Genomic DNA, 14,509 nt, shown 5'->3' on the forward strand with positions numbered 1-14,509 from the left:
AGGATAAGTAGACAGTCCAGGAAAAAAAGGCCTAGAAAATGTAGGAAAAGTGACTAACTCTTACCATTTTGGTCTCTCTAGTCTGGACAAAGAAAGCACAACAATCATATCCATATAGAATTAATTATTCTTGTCAATAAATAGAACATACTAGAAATAAAATCAAAAGACAAAATTTTAAGAAAGAAGAAAAGATTCCCCTGAAGGAGTAGAAAACACAAAAATAAGAGATTTATTGAGAAACCATGTGAATTTTGTCCTCATCCGTGGGCCCCCTTCTCATTACCCTGTAAATAGATATCAAATCATGATATTCTTACCTTTTTCCTCATAAAATTTAGTGAGTGAGGAAATACAGCTTGGAAGAGAGATTGGGAAAATGACAAAAATGAATAAATAAACATAGCTTCTCCTCTCAGACACATGGGCTCCAGGGCTTCACACTGAATTGATAAAAAGATGTGAAGCCTAAGCACAAGAAAACTACAGACCAATATGGATGCAAAAAAACTTCAACAAAATACTAGCAAACCAAATCTAGCAGAATACAAAGATTATATGGCATGACCAAGAAGGATTTCTCCCAAGAATGTAAGATTAATTTAACATCTGAAAATCAATTAATACTTCACCTAACAGAATAAAAAACAAAACCATATGATCACCTCAATAGACACAGAAAAATCATTCAACAAAATTCAACACCTTTTCATGATAAAAACTCTCAACAAATTAGGAACAGAAGAGAACTTTCTCAAACTGATAAAGAGCATATAGACAAACTGAAGTTCATCAAAATTAAAGATTATGCTATAAATGATACCATCAAGAAAATGAAAAGACAATTCAAAGAACGGGAGAAAATATTTGAAAATCATAGATAAGGAACTTATAACTAGAATATATAAAGAATTCTTAAAACTCAATACTAAAAAAATAGTAACAACAATAATAACCTAATTTTAAAATAGCAAAGTATCTAAATAGACATTTCTCCAAAAATATATACAAACAGCCAGTAGCACATGAAAAAATGATTAACATCATTAGCCATTAAAGAAATGTAAATCAAAACAATGATATACCATTCCACACCCACTCGGATGACTATAATTCAAAAAAAGACAAGTGTTGGTGAGGATGTGGAAAAACTGAGATCATCATGCAATGCTAGTGGGAATCCAAAATGGTAGTAAACAGTTGAGTAGTAGCTTAAAATATGAAACATAGAGACACATTACCCAGCAATTCTAGTCCTACATACATAATTAAATAAAATGAAAACATACATCCTCACAAAACTTGTATACATATATTCTTAACAGCATTCCTCATAATAGTCAAAATGGAAACAATCCAAATTTCCATCAAGATGAATGGATAAATAGAACATAGTATATCCATGTAATAGAGTATTATTCAGCAATAAAATGGAATGGACCTTAAAGACATTAAGTGAAGTGAAAGAAGCCAGTCACAAGACCATATATTATATGATTCTATTTAAGTGAAATATCCAAAATAGGTAAACCTAACAGAGACAGAAAGTAGATTAGTGATTGACCAGAGCTAGTGAATTTGTTGACAGTGGAAAAGGGGCAGGTATAATGGCTGATGGGGGGTTGATACAGATATTCTAAAACTACACAGCAGTGATAGTTGCACAACTGTCAATATGTTAAAAACCATTGAGTTGTACAATTTAAATGGGTGATTGTAAAGTACACAAATTATATATCAATGAAACTGTTTTTAAAAACTTACAGAGCTGAGTAGAGAAACAGACAAATTTGGGGACTTTAACAAACCCTTTTCAGCTACTAACAATTACCATGCAGAAAGTCAGCAAAAATATACAAAATCTAAACAACACAACCAATTAATTAAATGTAATTGACATTTACAGTACACTCCAACAACAACAGCATAAAAAACATTTCTTTCAAGCATCTATAGATCATTTACCAAGATAGACCATATCCTGGGCCATAAAACAAACCTCAACAAATTTAAAAGCATAAAATTTCTATGGACTGGATGTTTGTATTCCTCCAAAATTCACATATCAAGGCCTTAATCCCCAATGTGGTGCAGTATTTGGAGATGATAATTGGATTTGGATGGGTCATGGAGATGAAGTTCTCACAATGGGATTAGTGTCCTTACAAGGAGATGAAGAAACCAAAGCTCTCTTTCAGTCATGTAAGGACAGAGCAAGAAGGCAACTATCTACAGCCAGGAAATGGGCCCTGACTAGAACCTTACCATGCTGCCACTGTGATCTCAGACTTGCAGCCTCTAGAGCTGTGAGAAATAATATTTGTTGTGTAAGCCATTCAATTGATGGTATTTTTTGTTACAGCAGCCACAGACCAATACAGAAATCATAAAGACTGTTTTCTGACCTTAATGAAATCAAACTAGAAATCAGTAACAGAAAGACAACAGGAAAATCTTTGAACGCATGAAAATTTTAAAACAAACTTCTAAATAATCATGGGTCAAAAAAGTCTCAAAGAAATATAAAACTATAAGAACTGAATGAAAACAAAACACAACATATAAAATCATATGGGACACAGCCAAAGCAGTACTGAGAGAGAAATTTATAGTACTAAATGCTTACATTATGAAAAAGGAGCCTGTGAGTTCAGCAAAATGGCACAATAGGCGTTTTTACCACCATTCCCATGAAGAACACAGATTTTGACAATCATCCACAGGTGAGAGTACCTTTGTGGAAGTTCAAAGATAAGAGGAACAGTTTCATTTTACCCATGTCATCCCCTCTCCTAAGACAATAGAGCGCAGTGCCAAGAGAGACCCTCTCAGCCAGCAATTTTTCCCATGGGGGAAAGTGAGAACATGAGAGTGAGCACCTAGCTTTCCCAACTATGCACAACACTGCCAAATATTTGCAAACCATATATCTGATAAGGGGTTAATATAAAAAAATGTGTAAAGAACTCATACAATTCAAAGAACCTGAACAGACATTTTTCCAAAGAAGATATATGAATGGCCAACAAGCACATGAAAGAGTGTCCAACCCATTACTGATCATCAGGGAACTGCAAGCCAAAACCACAATGAGATATTATTACCTCACACTGTTAGAATGGCTATTATCAAATAAGATGAGATAAATGCTGGTGAGGATATGGAGAAAAAAGATCTCTTGTGCACTGTTGGTAGGAATGTAAATTGGTTCAGCCACTATGGAGAACAGCAGGAAGATTCTTTTTAAAAAATTAAAAAATAGAACTATCATATAAACCAGCCATTCTACTTCTGAGACTACATCCAAAGGAAATGAAATCACAATGTTGAAGAGATACCTACACCTCCAAGTAGCATTATTCACAATAGCTAAAACATGGAAACAATCTAAGTGTCCACTCACTGATACATGAATGGATAAAGAAAGTGGTGTGTGTGTGTGTATTAGAATGTTATTCAACCATAAAAAGAAGGAAATCCTTCCATTTGTGACAACATGGATGGACTTTGACAGTATTATGCTAAATGAAATAATTCAGAGAAAGACAAATACTACATGATATCTCACTTCATGGTATCATTTATATGTGGAATCTGAAAAAACAAAACACAAATAAATTCACAGAAAAGGGGATCAAATTTGTAGTTACCAGAGGCAGTGGTTGGGGAGATGGAAAACTGGATGAAAATGGGCAAACCGTACAAACTTCCAGTTATAAGACAAATATGTAGTAGGGATATAATGTAAAATCGATTACTATAGTTAGCACTACTGTATGATATATTTGAATGTTATAAAGAAAGTAAATCCTAAGAGTTCTCATCACGAGGAAAAAACTTTTTTTTCTTTTTTTTAATCTACATGAGATGATGAATGTTAACTAAATTTATTACAGTAATCATTTTATGTGTAAGTCAAATCATTATGCTATACATCTTGAACTTACACAGTGCTGTCAATTGTATCTTAATAAAACTGAAAAAATGGAACATCAGGAATAGTTTAATACAGGAAGTACTAGTCCTCTTTTACTGAAACAGGATAAAGGTAAGTATATATGTTATTGCAGGGTGAAGTGAAAGTCACTCAGTCATTTCTTTGACAAACATTTATTAAAAACAGAAAATCTTCAAAGCGCTGTGCTCAAGCAAAGGAAAGACAAAGATAAATAAGACATAATCCTAGCCCTTGAGGTGCTTCAGATATAATGGGACACGAGTGACATTAACTATTTTAATGCAGGAACAAAGCGCTATGAGAATATTTATATACAGTCAGCTCACCTTTGCAAGATGAAAGATATGTGAGATTTTCCATAGGGGAAGAAAGGAATTAAATGCAGGAAACAAAGTAAACAAATGCACAGAGGTTTGAAATTGAAAGCGAATGTTCTCTAGATATGTTGCAGAGTGATTAAGGGAACAGGATTTGGCATCATGCAAAATAGAACTAGATTTGAACTCTAGGCCATTCTACTTTTTTATTATGTGATCTTTAATAAATAACCTAACCTCTGGAAAATCGGAGATAACAATAAGTATTGCTTATAGCACTGTTGTAAGAATTAAATTAGGTAAGTAGGGTACTCAGCAGTGAGCTGTCATAGAAAAAGAAAAAAATAGTATTTTTCACTTTAAGATGTGAGTCAATCACTTTGCAAATTCCAAAACACTATACAAATATGACATTAATTTTTTCTGAAATGTGACCAATAGCTAAAAATCACACCCAAATATATAAGCACTTTATAATACATGAAACAATATTTCTCAAATACTTATATATAAAAGCACTTTTACTCTTAAAGCATACCTATATTTATGTGTTTCATATTCAAACAAGGGAATATGCTAAATACTTCTAAAAAAAGGTAATGGGGAAAATTATATTTTTTTACCCCTACTGAAATTTATCCTATTATTTTCTAATATGACATGTTTATAAAAACTTAAAGTTACACCTAAAACTTAACATTACGTTATCTAAAATGCCACAAAACCTACTTTTTCTTCTCTTTCTATTTTAAGTTGTTTCTTAACAGACCAAAGTTCGTTTTTGAGATTGGATAGTTCCGTCTCCTAAAGAAAAAGAAACATGAAGTTTATAAACGCATCCATATATTTCTCAAAACAATGAAAGTGTAAACTACTGTTTCCAAAAAATTTAGTTTTACAGGGAAATAAATTCAATCGTAAAATATATACACTTTTAAAAAACTTACTCATGTGAAGGCTGCTAGATGAGCATACTAAAGATTCCATTTAGACAAATTTTAGTTTGCTCTAAAGAAATATTTAACATTATTTATATCTCTCCTCCTCACCCTCTCCAATCTATCCCACCCCTCCTTTCCCAATCTCGATCAGTGCCCAAAATTTATCTGTGACTGGAATTTATTACTTTTCATTTGAAAAAATAAGTTCCCTCTACTGTTTCAAAAATAGAATGGAAAACTACCTACCTATAAGACACTTATAACATCCCTTTCAGATCTATGATTATTTGATTCTATAGCTCAAAAATTATGGTTTTATTTATTATTCTTTACTACCAGCCATGTTGACATGAAAATCCTATTCCTATTTGTTCTCACCAAAGATGCTTTCATTGATGACTGTTCTTGTTCTTTGCTCTTATAAAGTCCTAATTCTGAATCTCTTTCTTCAACAATCTTATCATATTGGTGCTATATTAAAAAGAGAAACCATTTTAGGTACATTAGAACCCAAAAGATTATGTTTAATAAGACTGGTATCCTTATGCATTTAATATTTGTAGAAAATGATGTTAATGAACTCAGTAATATATATTTGAACATATTTTTAAGTTTTTTCAATTACATTATTTAATTCTAACAATAAAGCCAAAAAAACATAGATAACTGTCTTAGAAATAACCTAACCCACTTATTAATTCCCTAACAGAATAATTACTTTAAAACAACAAACAACAATTATAAAATATTCTTCTGACTATACTTCAATAAAAATACATATAAACAGAAAAAAACAGAGCACACTCACAAATACAACAAGCATTAAATTTTTTCACCTATTTATTACTGTTTAGCCTAGTATGTGTTAGACACAGATAGAGGATACAAATATTAACGATTCATATATCCTAGATATGTACTTAAATAACTATAAGTTAGAAAATGTTGTAAGAGACTACTATGAAAATTTAAAAAAAAAGAGTGATTACTTCTATCCATTCAATATGATAAGGAGAGATTTTTCAAGCGACACCTAAGCTCAGCTTTGTGTGGTTAAGATTTGGAGAAGTAAGAGATAAAGGATATTCCAGCTATATATAATTAGTCATTGTTGCACAGGCAATAATTTTCTCAGACAACTCAGAATGCTATATTTTACCATTTTATGCATAAATATGGCTCCAATTAATAACTTTCATTACACAAAAGGAAAAAAATTACCTTATGTTTTTCCATAAGTGCTACCATTTCAGCTATTTTATGATGACATCGCGTATCGATTTCTTTCTGTAATTTTACTGCTTCATCAGCTATTACTTTTGCTTTCTCAACCTATTAAATAAATTTAAAGTATTTTTTAGTTAATGTACAAAAAACAAATTTAACTTAAACGCTAAACTGAATATGCAAAAAATTAATATGCAAAAAATCAAACAACAGGAAATTAGGAAAGCCAAGTAGAAAATGCATTACTGTTTTGGTTTATTTTAGTTAGGGTATTCTATCAAGTGAGATGACAGTATAACACTGTAAAGATCATTTAATCTTTCCAAAATAATTATATAATACTCAAATACTTAAAATAACAAGGATACTTTTCAATAGCTTCTATTTAAAAAACTAATTATCCCTAATATAAACTTATTAAATCTTCTAAAGAATCATGATTTTAAAATTAAGAATTAATACTTTTCTTTTAAAATGGTAACATACAAATATCAGATTTTAGTATAACAAATTCTCAGACACATTTAGTTTTTCCTACCTCTCCCAAAAGATTTTCTTCTGATAGCTTTTTGGCCTCAATTTCTTTTTGATAGCTGTCAATCATTTCTTTAAATTTTTGTTTGGCACCTTCTAGTTCTAACTCTAATTTACTGACCTTTGATTAAAGAAAATAGCATGAACATTAGTAAATGGTACAGATTACCTGAAAATGTTCTATATTCTGAATCTTAAAAGATGATTTATTCATGAGTATTATGGTTGGATCATTTCCCTTACATTTATCATATAGTGAGATGTGCTTTCACAAAATCTATCTTTTCCCCTAAAATACGTAGTCTTTACAAGTAATATTTTAAAAGAAGCCGCATTTTTATTTTTAATGAATTTCTCAACAATATTTAAATTATTTAGTCTCAGTTTGCTGTTTTATTACAATAAGTTACCATTCCACTTGGACAGAACACCCATGTGATTCAAAGAAAAGGCATTTTAAAAAAGCTTTGTTGAGGTATAACTTAAATACAAAAAAAATACACATATTTAATGTACACAGTCTGATGAGTTTGGACATATTCATACACCTATGAATTCATGTACTTCATCAATTCTAAATATTCTTAGCATTTATTGCCTCTTCCCAATTCACTCTATTCTCTCCTTCTTCCTGGATAATACAAAACACTTATAAAAAACTTCATTAAAATATGTGACAATAATAAGAGTATGACAGCATATAAGTTAGACATGAAATACAAAGATTATGTATTATGAGGCTAAAATGTACTAGTAAAAAGGACAAAATTGTCAGAGTGTATAAAATTATGAACTCCAGCTATATGTTGTTTATAAGAGACAAAATTAAAACACAAAGATACAGAAAGCATAACAGTAAACAGATTTTTAAAAATACTATGCATACACTAAACACTAAGAAGAAAATTTGTATAGAAGAATTATTCTCTAAGGCAAGAAAACACTACTACATAGATAAAGGGGGATCTTTATTATTAAAAAAAGAAGTTCTACTATATATAGATATAGAAGAATATATATTAAGTATACATATAAAGTTCCACATTGTATAGTAAAAATTGCATGTATTATAAATAATATGCACCTAATAATGAGGCATTAAAAGAAAAACTGACAGAACTGCAATGAAGAATAGAAATCCACAATCATCATGTGAGATTATTTAACACATCAATCTCAGTCAAGTAATAAAATAAAAAAAATCGGTAAAGATACAGAATCAATAAAGATGCAGAAGTTTAAATAGGACTTTAATCTTGACCAAATGGAACACTTCACCCAACAACTGTAGAATACATATTATTTTCAGATACATGAGGAATGTTTACAAAAAGTGACTGTATATTGGGCCATTAAGCAAGTGTCAAAAAGTTTCAGAGTACTGAAGTTATGCCAGAGTGTGTTCTCTAATTACAATGCAATTATGTTTGAAATCCGTAACAAAAACATAACATATCCTTAAGCTTAGAAATTGAGAAATATAGGAGGGTACTGAACCTAGCAATACTAATTCATTATGTATCTAAACCTGTGATATACAACTACAACAAAGCTTAGAATGAAATGTATAGCCTTAAAATGTGTACATTAGAAAGACTGAAAATTAATGATCAAAGAATTCATCTCAAATTAGAAAAAGAACATAAAGAAAAAAACAACAAAATTAGGAGGAAATAATAAAGAAGAGAAATTAATGAAATAAAAACAAGCACCCTACAGAGAAGATCAAAAAAGCTAAAAGTTGTGTTTTTTAAAAACTTCCAAAATTGATTAACACTTGGTAAGTTTGATCAAGAACAACAAAAGGCATAAATAACCAACATCAGGATTGAAAAGAGGACATTACTATAAATGCTACAATTTTTAAACTATAGAAAATGTAGATGAACTAGGCAAAACTTCCCCAAAATATTATTTACCAAAACTGAAGAAATAACAGGATACACAGTTAACATACAGAAATCTGTTACATTTCTAAAACACTAACAATGAATGATCAGAAAGAGAAATTAAGAAAACAGTCCTGTTTACAATCAAATCAAAAAGAATAAAACACCTAGGAATCATCTAACTAAGGAAGTACAAGACTTGTACTCAGAAAACTGCAAAACATGGATGAAAGAAACTGAAGATGACACAAAAGAATGGAAATATATACCAAGCTCATGGACTGGAAGAATTAATATTGTTAAAATGACCACATTACCAAGAAAATCTACAGATTCATTTGCAATCCCTATCAAAATACCAATGGCATTTTTCAGCAAACTACAACAAATAATTTTAAAATTTGGATGAAACTACAAAAGACCCCAGATAGCCAAAACAATCTTGGAAAAGTACAGAGTTGGAGGTATCATGCTCCCTCATTCAAACTGTACTACAAAGCTACATTAATCAAAACAGCAAGCACAAAGACAGACACACAGATCAATGGAACAGAGTAGAGAGCCCAGAAATAAGTCACACTTAAATGATCAATCAATCTACAGTACGAGGCAAGAATATAAACAGGGAAAAGGCAGTCTCTTCGATAAATGGTATTGGGAAAAGTAGACAGCTACCTGCAAAAGAATCAAGTTGGACTACTTCCTCACACCATATATAGAAATTAACTAAAAATGGATTAAAGACTTAAATATAAGACCTGAAACTAAAATTCCTAGGAAAAAACATAGGCAGTATGCTCTTTGACACTGATTTTTTTTGGATATATCTTCTCAGGCAATGGAAATAAAAGCAAAAATAAACAAATGGGAATCAAACTAAAAAGCTTTTTGCACAGAGAAGGAAACTATCAAGAAAACGAAAAGCCCTCTACTGAATGGGAAAAAATGTTTCTAAACGATATTATCTGATAAGGGGTTAATATCCAAAATATACAAAGAACACATACAACTCAACATTAAAATAACAAACAACTTAATTTTAAAATGGGCAGAGAACTGGAAGAGAAATTTTTCCAAAAAAGACATACAGATGGCCAACAAGAAGATGAAAAGATGGGCAACATTATTAACCATCAGGGAAATGCAAATCAAAACCCAGTGAGGTATTACCTCACACCTTCAGAATCATCAAAGACTACAAATACTGAGTGTTGATGAGGATGTGGAGAAAAGGGAACCCTAATGTACTCTTAGTAGAAATGTAAATTGGTACAGCCACTATGGAAAACAGTACGGAAGTTCCTCAAAAAATTAAAAAGAGAACTACAATATTATGAGCAATTCCACTTCTGGGTACTTTTCTGAAGAAAACAAAAACATTATAATTTGAAATATATTGCACCCCTATGTTCACTGCGGCATTATTTACAATAGTCAAGATATAGAAGCAACCTAAATGTCCATCAACAGATGAATTGATAAATGTGTATTATATATATATGTAACATATATAAATATATATATATAACATATATTACTCAGAATATTACTCAGCCATAAAAAAGAATAAAATCTAGCCACTTGTGACAACATGTATGGACCTAGAGGATATTATATTAAGTGAAATAAGTCAGACAAAGACAAATACCATAAAGTTTCACTTGTGTGCAGAATCTAAAAAACAAGGCAAATGAGCCAACAAAACAAAACAGAAGCAGACACATAGATACACAGAACAAAATGGCGGCTGCCAGAGGGGAGGTGGGTGAGGGGATGAATGAAGCAGATGAGGGAGATCAACAGGTACAAACTTCCAGTTATAAAATAAATAAGTCACAGGGATATCAAGTACAGCATAGGGAATATAGTCAATAATATTGCAATAACTTTATATGATGACAGATGGCAACTAGATTTATTATGATCATTTTGTAATACACAAAAATATCAAATCACTATGTTATACACATGAAGCTAATACAATATTGTAAGTCAATTATACTTCAATAAAAATTTCTTTGAAGAAACAGGACAACTAGATAATATTATAACTATTGATGAAATTGTTTCAGAAATTAAAAGCTTTCCCACAAAGAAAATTCTAGGCCAGACCTCACCAATGAATTCAAATTTATCGAGATAAAATTTACATGCAATAAAATTAACAATTTTAACTGTACAGTTTGATGAGCTTTGGCAAATGTCTATACAATCATGTATTGACAACATCAAGATATATTAAAAATGTAAATTGGCTATACTTCAATAAAAAAAAAATACATAGGTTATTTTCACCATCCCAGAATGTTCCTTCATGTCCTTTTGCAGTCTAAACCCCACTCTCTGGAGGCAACCAATGTTCTACTTTCTTTTTCTATAAATTGGTTTGTCTACTCTGAAACTTCATTTAAATGGAATCATGCCAAATATATTCTCTTCATATATGAATTATTTTCCTCAGCATGGTCTGAGATTCATCCATGTTCCTACAGGTATCAATAAGTCTTTTTCTTAACTGCTGAGTAATATTCCATTGTGTGAATATAACAAATTTGTTTATCTAGTCTCCTATTAATGGACATTTGAATTGTTTTCAGCTTTTTATCATCATGAATAAAGCTTCTATAAACATTCTTGTACAAGACTTTTAGTGGACAAGTTTTCATTTCTTTTAAGTAAATATCTAGGAAAATTGATAGGTCATAGAGTAGATTTATGTTTAGTTTTATAAGCAATAACCAAACATTTTCCAAAGTGACTATACTATTTTACACTCCTAATAGCAATGTATGAGAGTTCTGGTTAATCCATATCCTCACTAACATTTGGTGTTAATGGTCTTTTCAATTTCAGTCATCCTTTTAGGCAGGGCCCAGTTTCATAGGTTTGAGCCCTGTGTAGTCATACAGTGCCCTGGAATTGGTTTCCAGCCCATCTTGAAATTTTTACTATTATTTGAACTATGTACCCCACCTTGCATTTTGCACTGAGCCTTGCGAATTATGTGGCTAGTCCTGCTTAGGGGTGTAGTGATAGCCCATTGTGATTTTATTTTTATTTCTTATAACTAATACTGTTGAATATTTTTTCATGAGCTAATTAGTCATCAGTAATATGTCCTTTGTGAAGTATCTATTCAAGTCTTTTGCCCACTTTATTTTTATTATGGTAAAATGCCCATAACGTAAAATTTACCATCGTAATCCTTTTAAACCATACAATTCTTTTATATGGCTATGCAACCAATCCCCAGAATGCTTTATCTCATGAAACTGAAACTCCATACCTATTAAACAACAACTCCCCACTCGCCTCCCCACCATGCCTGGCAACCATCATTCATTAGCCTATGAATCTGACTACTCTAGGTACCTCATGTAAGTAGAATAACATAATATTTGTCTTTTTGTAACTGCCTTATTTCACTTAGCTTATGTGCTCAAGGTTTATCCATGCTGTAGCATATATTAGAATTTTCGTCTTTCTTAAGGCTGAGTAACATTCCATTGTATGTATATACTACACATTGTTCACTCATCAGTCAATGAACACTGAGTTGCTTCCACCTTTCACCTATTGTGATAATGCTGCTATCAACATTGGGGTACACATATCTCTTTCAGACTCTGCTTTCAATTCTTTAGGTATATTCCCAGAAGTGGAATTACTGGATTATATACTAATTCTATTTTTAATTTTTTGAGTAACCACCAGACTACTTTTCATAGCAACAGCACCATTTGACATCCCACCAACAGCGTTAAGGATTTCAATTTCTCTGTAATTTCACCATAATTTGTTATGTTCTTTTTTTTCAGTAGTACCCAACCTAATGGATATAAAGTGACATCTCACTGTAGTTCTGATTTGCTTTTCCCTAATCATTAGTGATGTTGAGCATTTTTTCATGTACCTATTGGCCATTAATATATTTTATTTGTAGAAATATTTATTCAAGTCTCTTTGCCCATTTTTAAATCAAATTATTTGCTGTTGTCTTTTGCCCATTTTGAATTGGAATATTTGTCTTTCAGTGTTGAGTCTTAAGAGTTCTTCATATATGTAGTTTGTCAAAAAAAAATGTTTTTATCAGTTTTTTCACCTTCCTTGTACCTTGCCTATTTATTTTCTTAATTATACCATTTGATAAACAGGTCTTTCAGATTTTGATTAAGTCTAATTTATCATATTTTTATGAATGTTGCTAGTTCACTTACCAGCATACTAGTGACTTTGTAGAAACCTCAGAATTTTCAATGTAGACAATCACATCACTTAAGAAGAATCAGTTTTCCATATTCTTTTACAATCAATATAACTATTTTTTTTTTCTTGGCTTAATGGACTAGCTAGAACCTCCAATACAATGTTGAAAGGGGTGGTAAGAGCAGACACTGTTTTTGATATTAATGAGAAAGGACTCAGTCTTTCATCATTAAGTATGATGTGAGCTTTAGATATTTTGTAGATATTCTGTCTTAGACTGATAAGGTCTCCTTTTATTCCAAGTTTGTTGAAAATTTTTATCAAGAATAAGGGTTTCACAGTAATTAGCACCAAGATGGTGGAAAAGTCAACTCCCAGGAGACCTGGAGGACCCAAGATGGCAGGAGATTTGACCTCCAATGGACCTTGAACTTTATTATACAAATTGTAATGTACTAGTATGGTAAATGACACACCCACAAGCGCCATGACAGCTCTGAAGCTAAACATGAAAGGTCAAAGAGAGGGCAGTGGCCCAATTCCTGAGAGTCCCTACCCATTCCTCAAAGCAGTTCCAGTTATTCTCACTTGTTAGCATATAAAAACTATCAACACCGCACCTCGCAGTCACCCTTCTCTCTTGCCTTCCAAGAAGGCCTGCACTCTGTCTATGGAGTGTGTATCTACCTCTACCTTAACCAAACCCCCCACCCTCATATACATCTCTCTAAATAAATCTACTTTTACTCAAAACAAAACAAAACAAAAATAAGCATTTTATTTCATCAAATGCTTTTTCTGCAACCTTTGAGCTAATTTAATGATTTTTCTTTTTTATTACTTGATATAGTAAATTACTCTGTTGGTTTCTTAAACCAGACTTACATTTCTAAAACCTCACTTATTCAATGTAACATGGTTTTAATATATTGCTAGATTATATTTACTAATATTTTGTTAAGGGTTTTATATCTATATTTATAAGAGATACTGGTCTGTAATTTTTTTTTCCTGCAATATCTTTATCAAGATTTGGTAGCAAAAACTAGTTGGGAATTGTTCTTCCTCTTCTATTTTTTGAAAGAATTTGTTTGTGGAAGACTGCTATTACCTCTTCCTGAAGTGTTTGTTAGAACTCACCAGTGAGAACTTCCCAGATCTGGATTTTTCTCTAGAAAATTTTTGAACAAATTCAATTTCCCTGATATATGTCTCTTCAGATTTTCTACCTCATCTTGTGTCAGTTTTTGAGAGCTAGGTTTTCAAAGAAATTTGCCCATTTCTTCTAAGTTTCAAATTTATTGGTATAAAATTGTCCATGACATTCCCTTGTTACCTTTTAATATTTACCATATCTATATGGTCATGGCCTATTTTATTCCTGACTTCAGTGAGTTTTATTCTCTCTCTCTTTGTAATCAATCCTGCTAGGGGCTA

General features: G+C 31.3%; 1 protein-coding gene across 2 annotated transcripts in view; it reads right to left on the bottom strand.

The window, feature by feature from the left end:
• Positions 1–14,509, bottom strand: part of SYCP1 (synaptonemal complex protein 1) — a 109,715-nt gene that overhangs the window by 27,534 nt on the left and 67,672 nt on the right. For both annotated transcript variants that reach the window (XM_032486976.1, XM_032486975.1), the window contains 4 exons: positions 6,982–7,098; positions 6,438–6,548; positions 5,595–5,687; positions 5,005–5,079 (listed from right to left, as the gene is read on the bottom strand). In XM_032486976.1, the coding sequence (XP_032342867.1) occupies positions 5,005–5,079; positions 5,595–5,687; positions 6,438–6,548; positions 6,982–7,098 (396 nt within the window). The remainder of the gene's footprint in view (positions 1–5,004; positions 5,080–5,594; positions 5,688–6,437; positions 6,549–6,981; positions 7,099–14,509) is intronic.

The sequence above is a fragment of the Camelus ferus genome, chromosome 9 (genome assembly GCF_009834535.1).
Source record: "Camelus ferus isolate YT-003-E chromosome 9, BCGSAC_Cfer_1.0, whole genome shotgun sequence".
NCBI lineage: Eukaryota > Metazoa > Chordata > Mammalia > Artiodactyla > Camelidae > Camelus > Camelus ferus.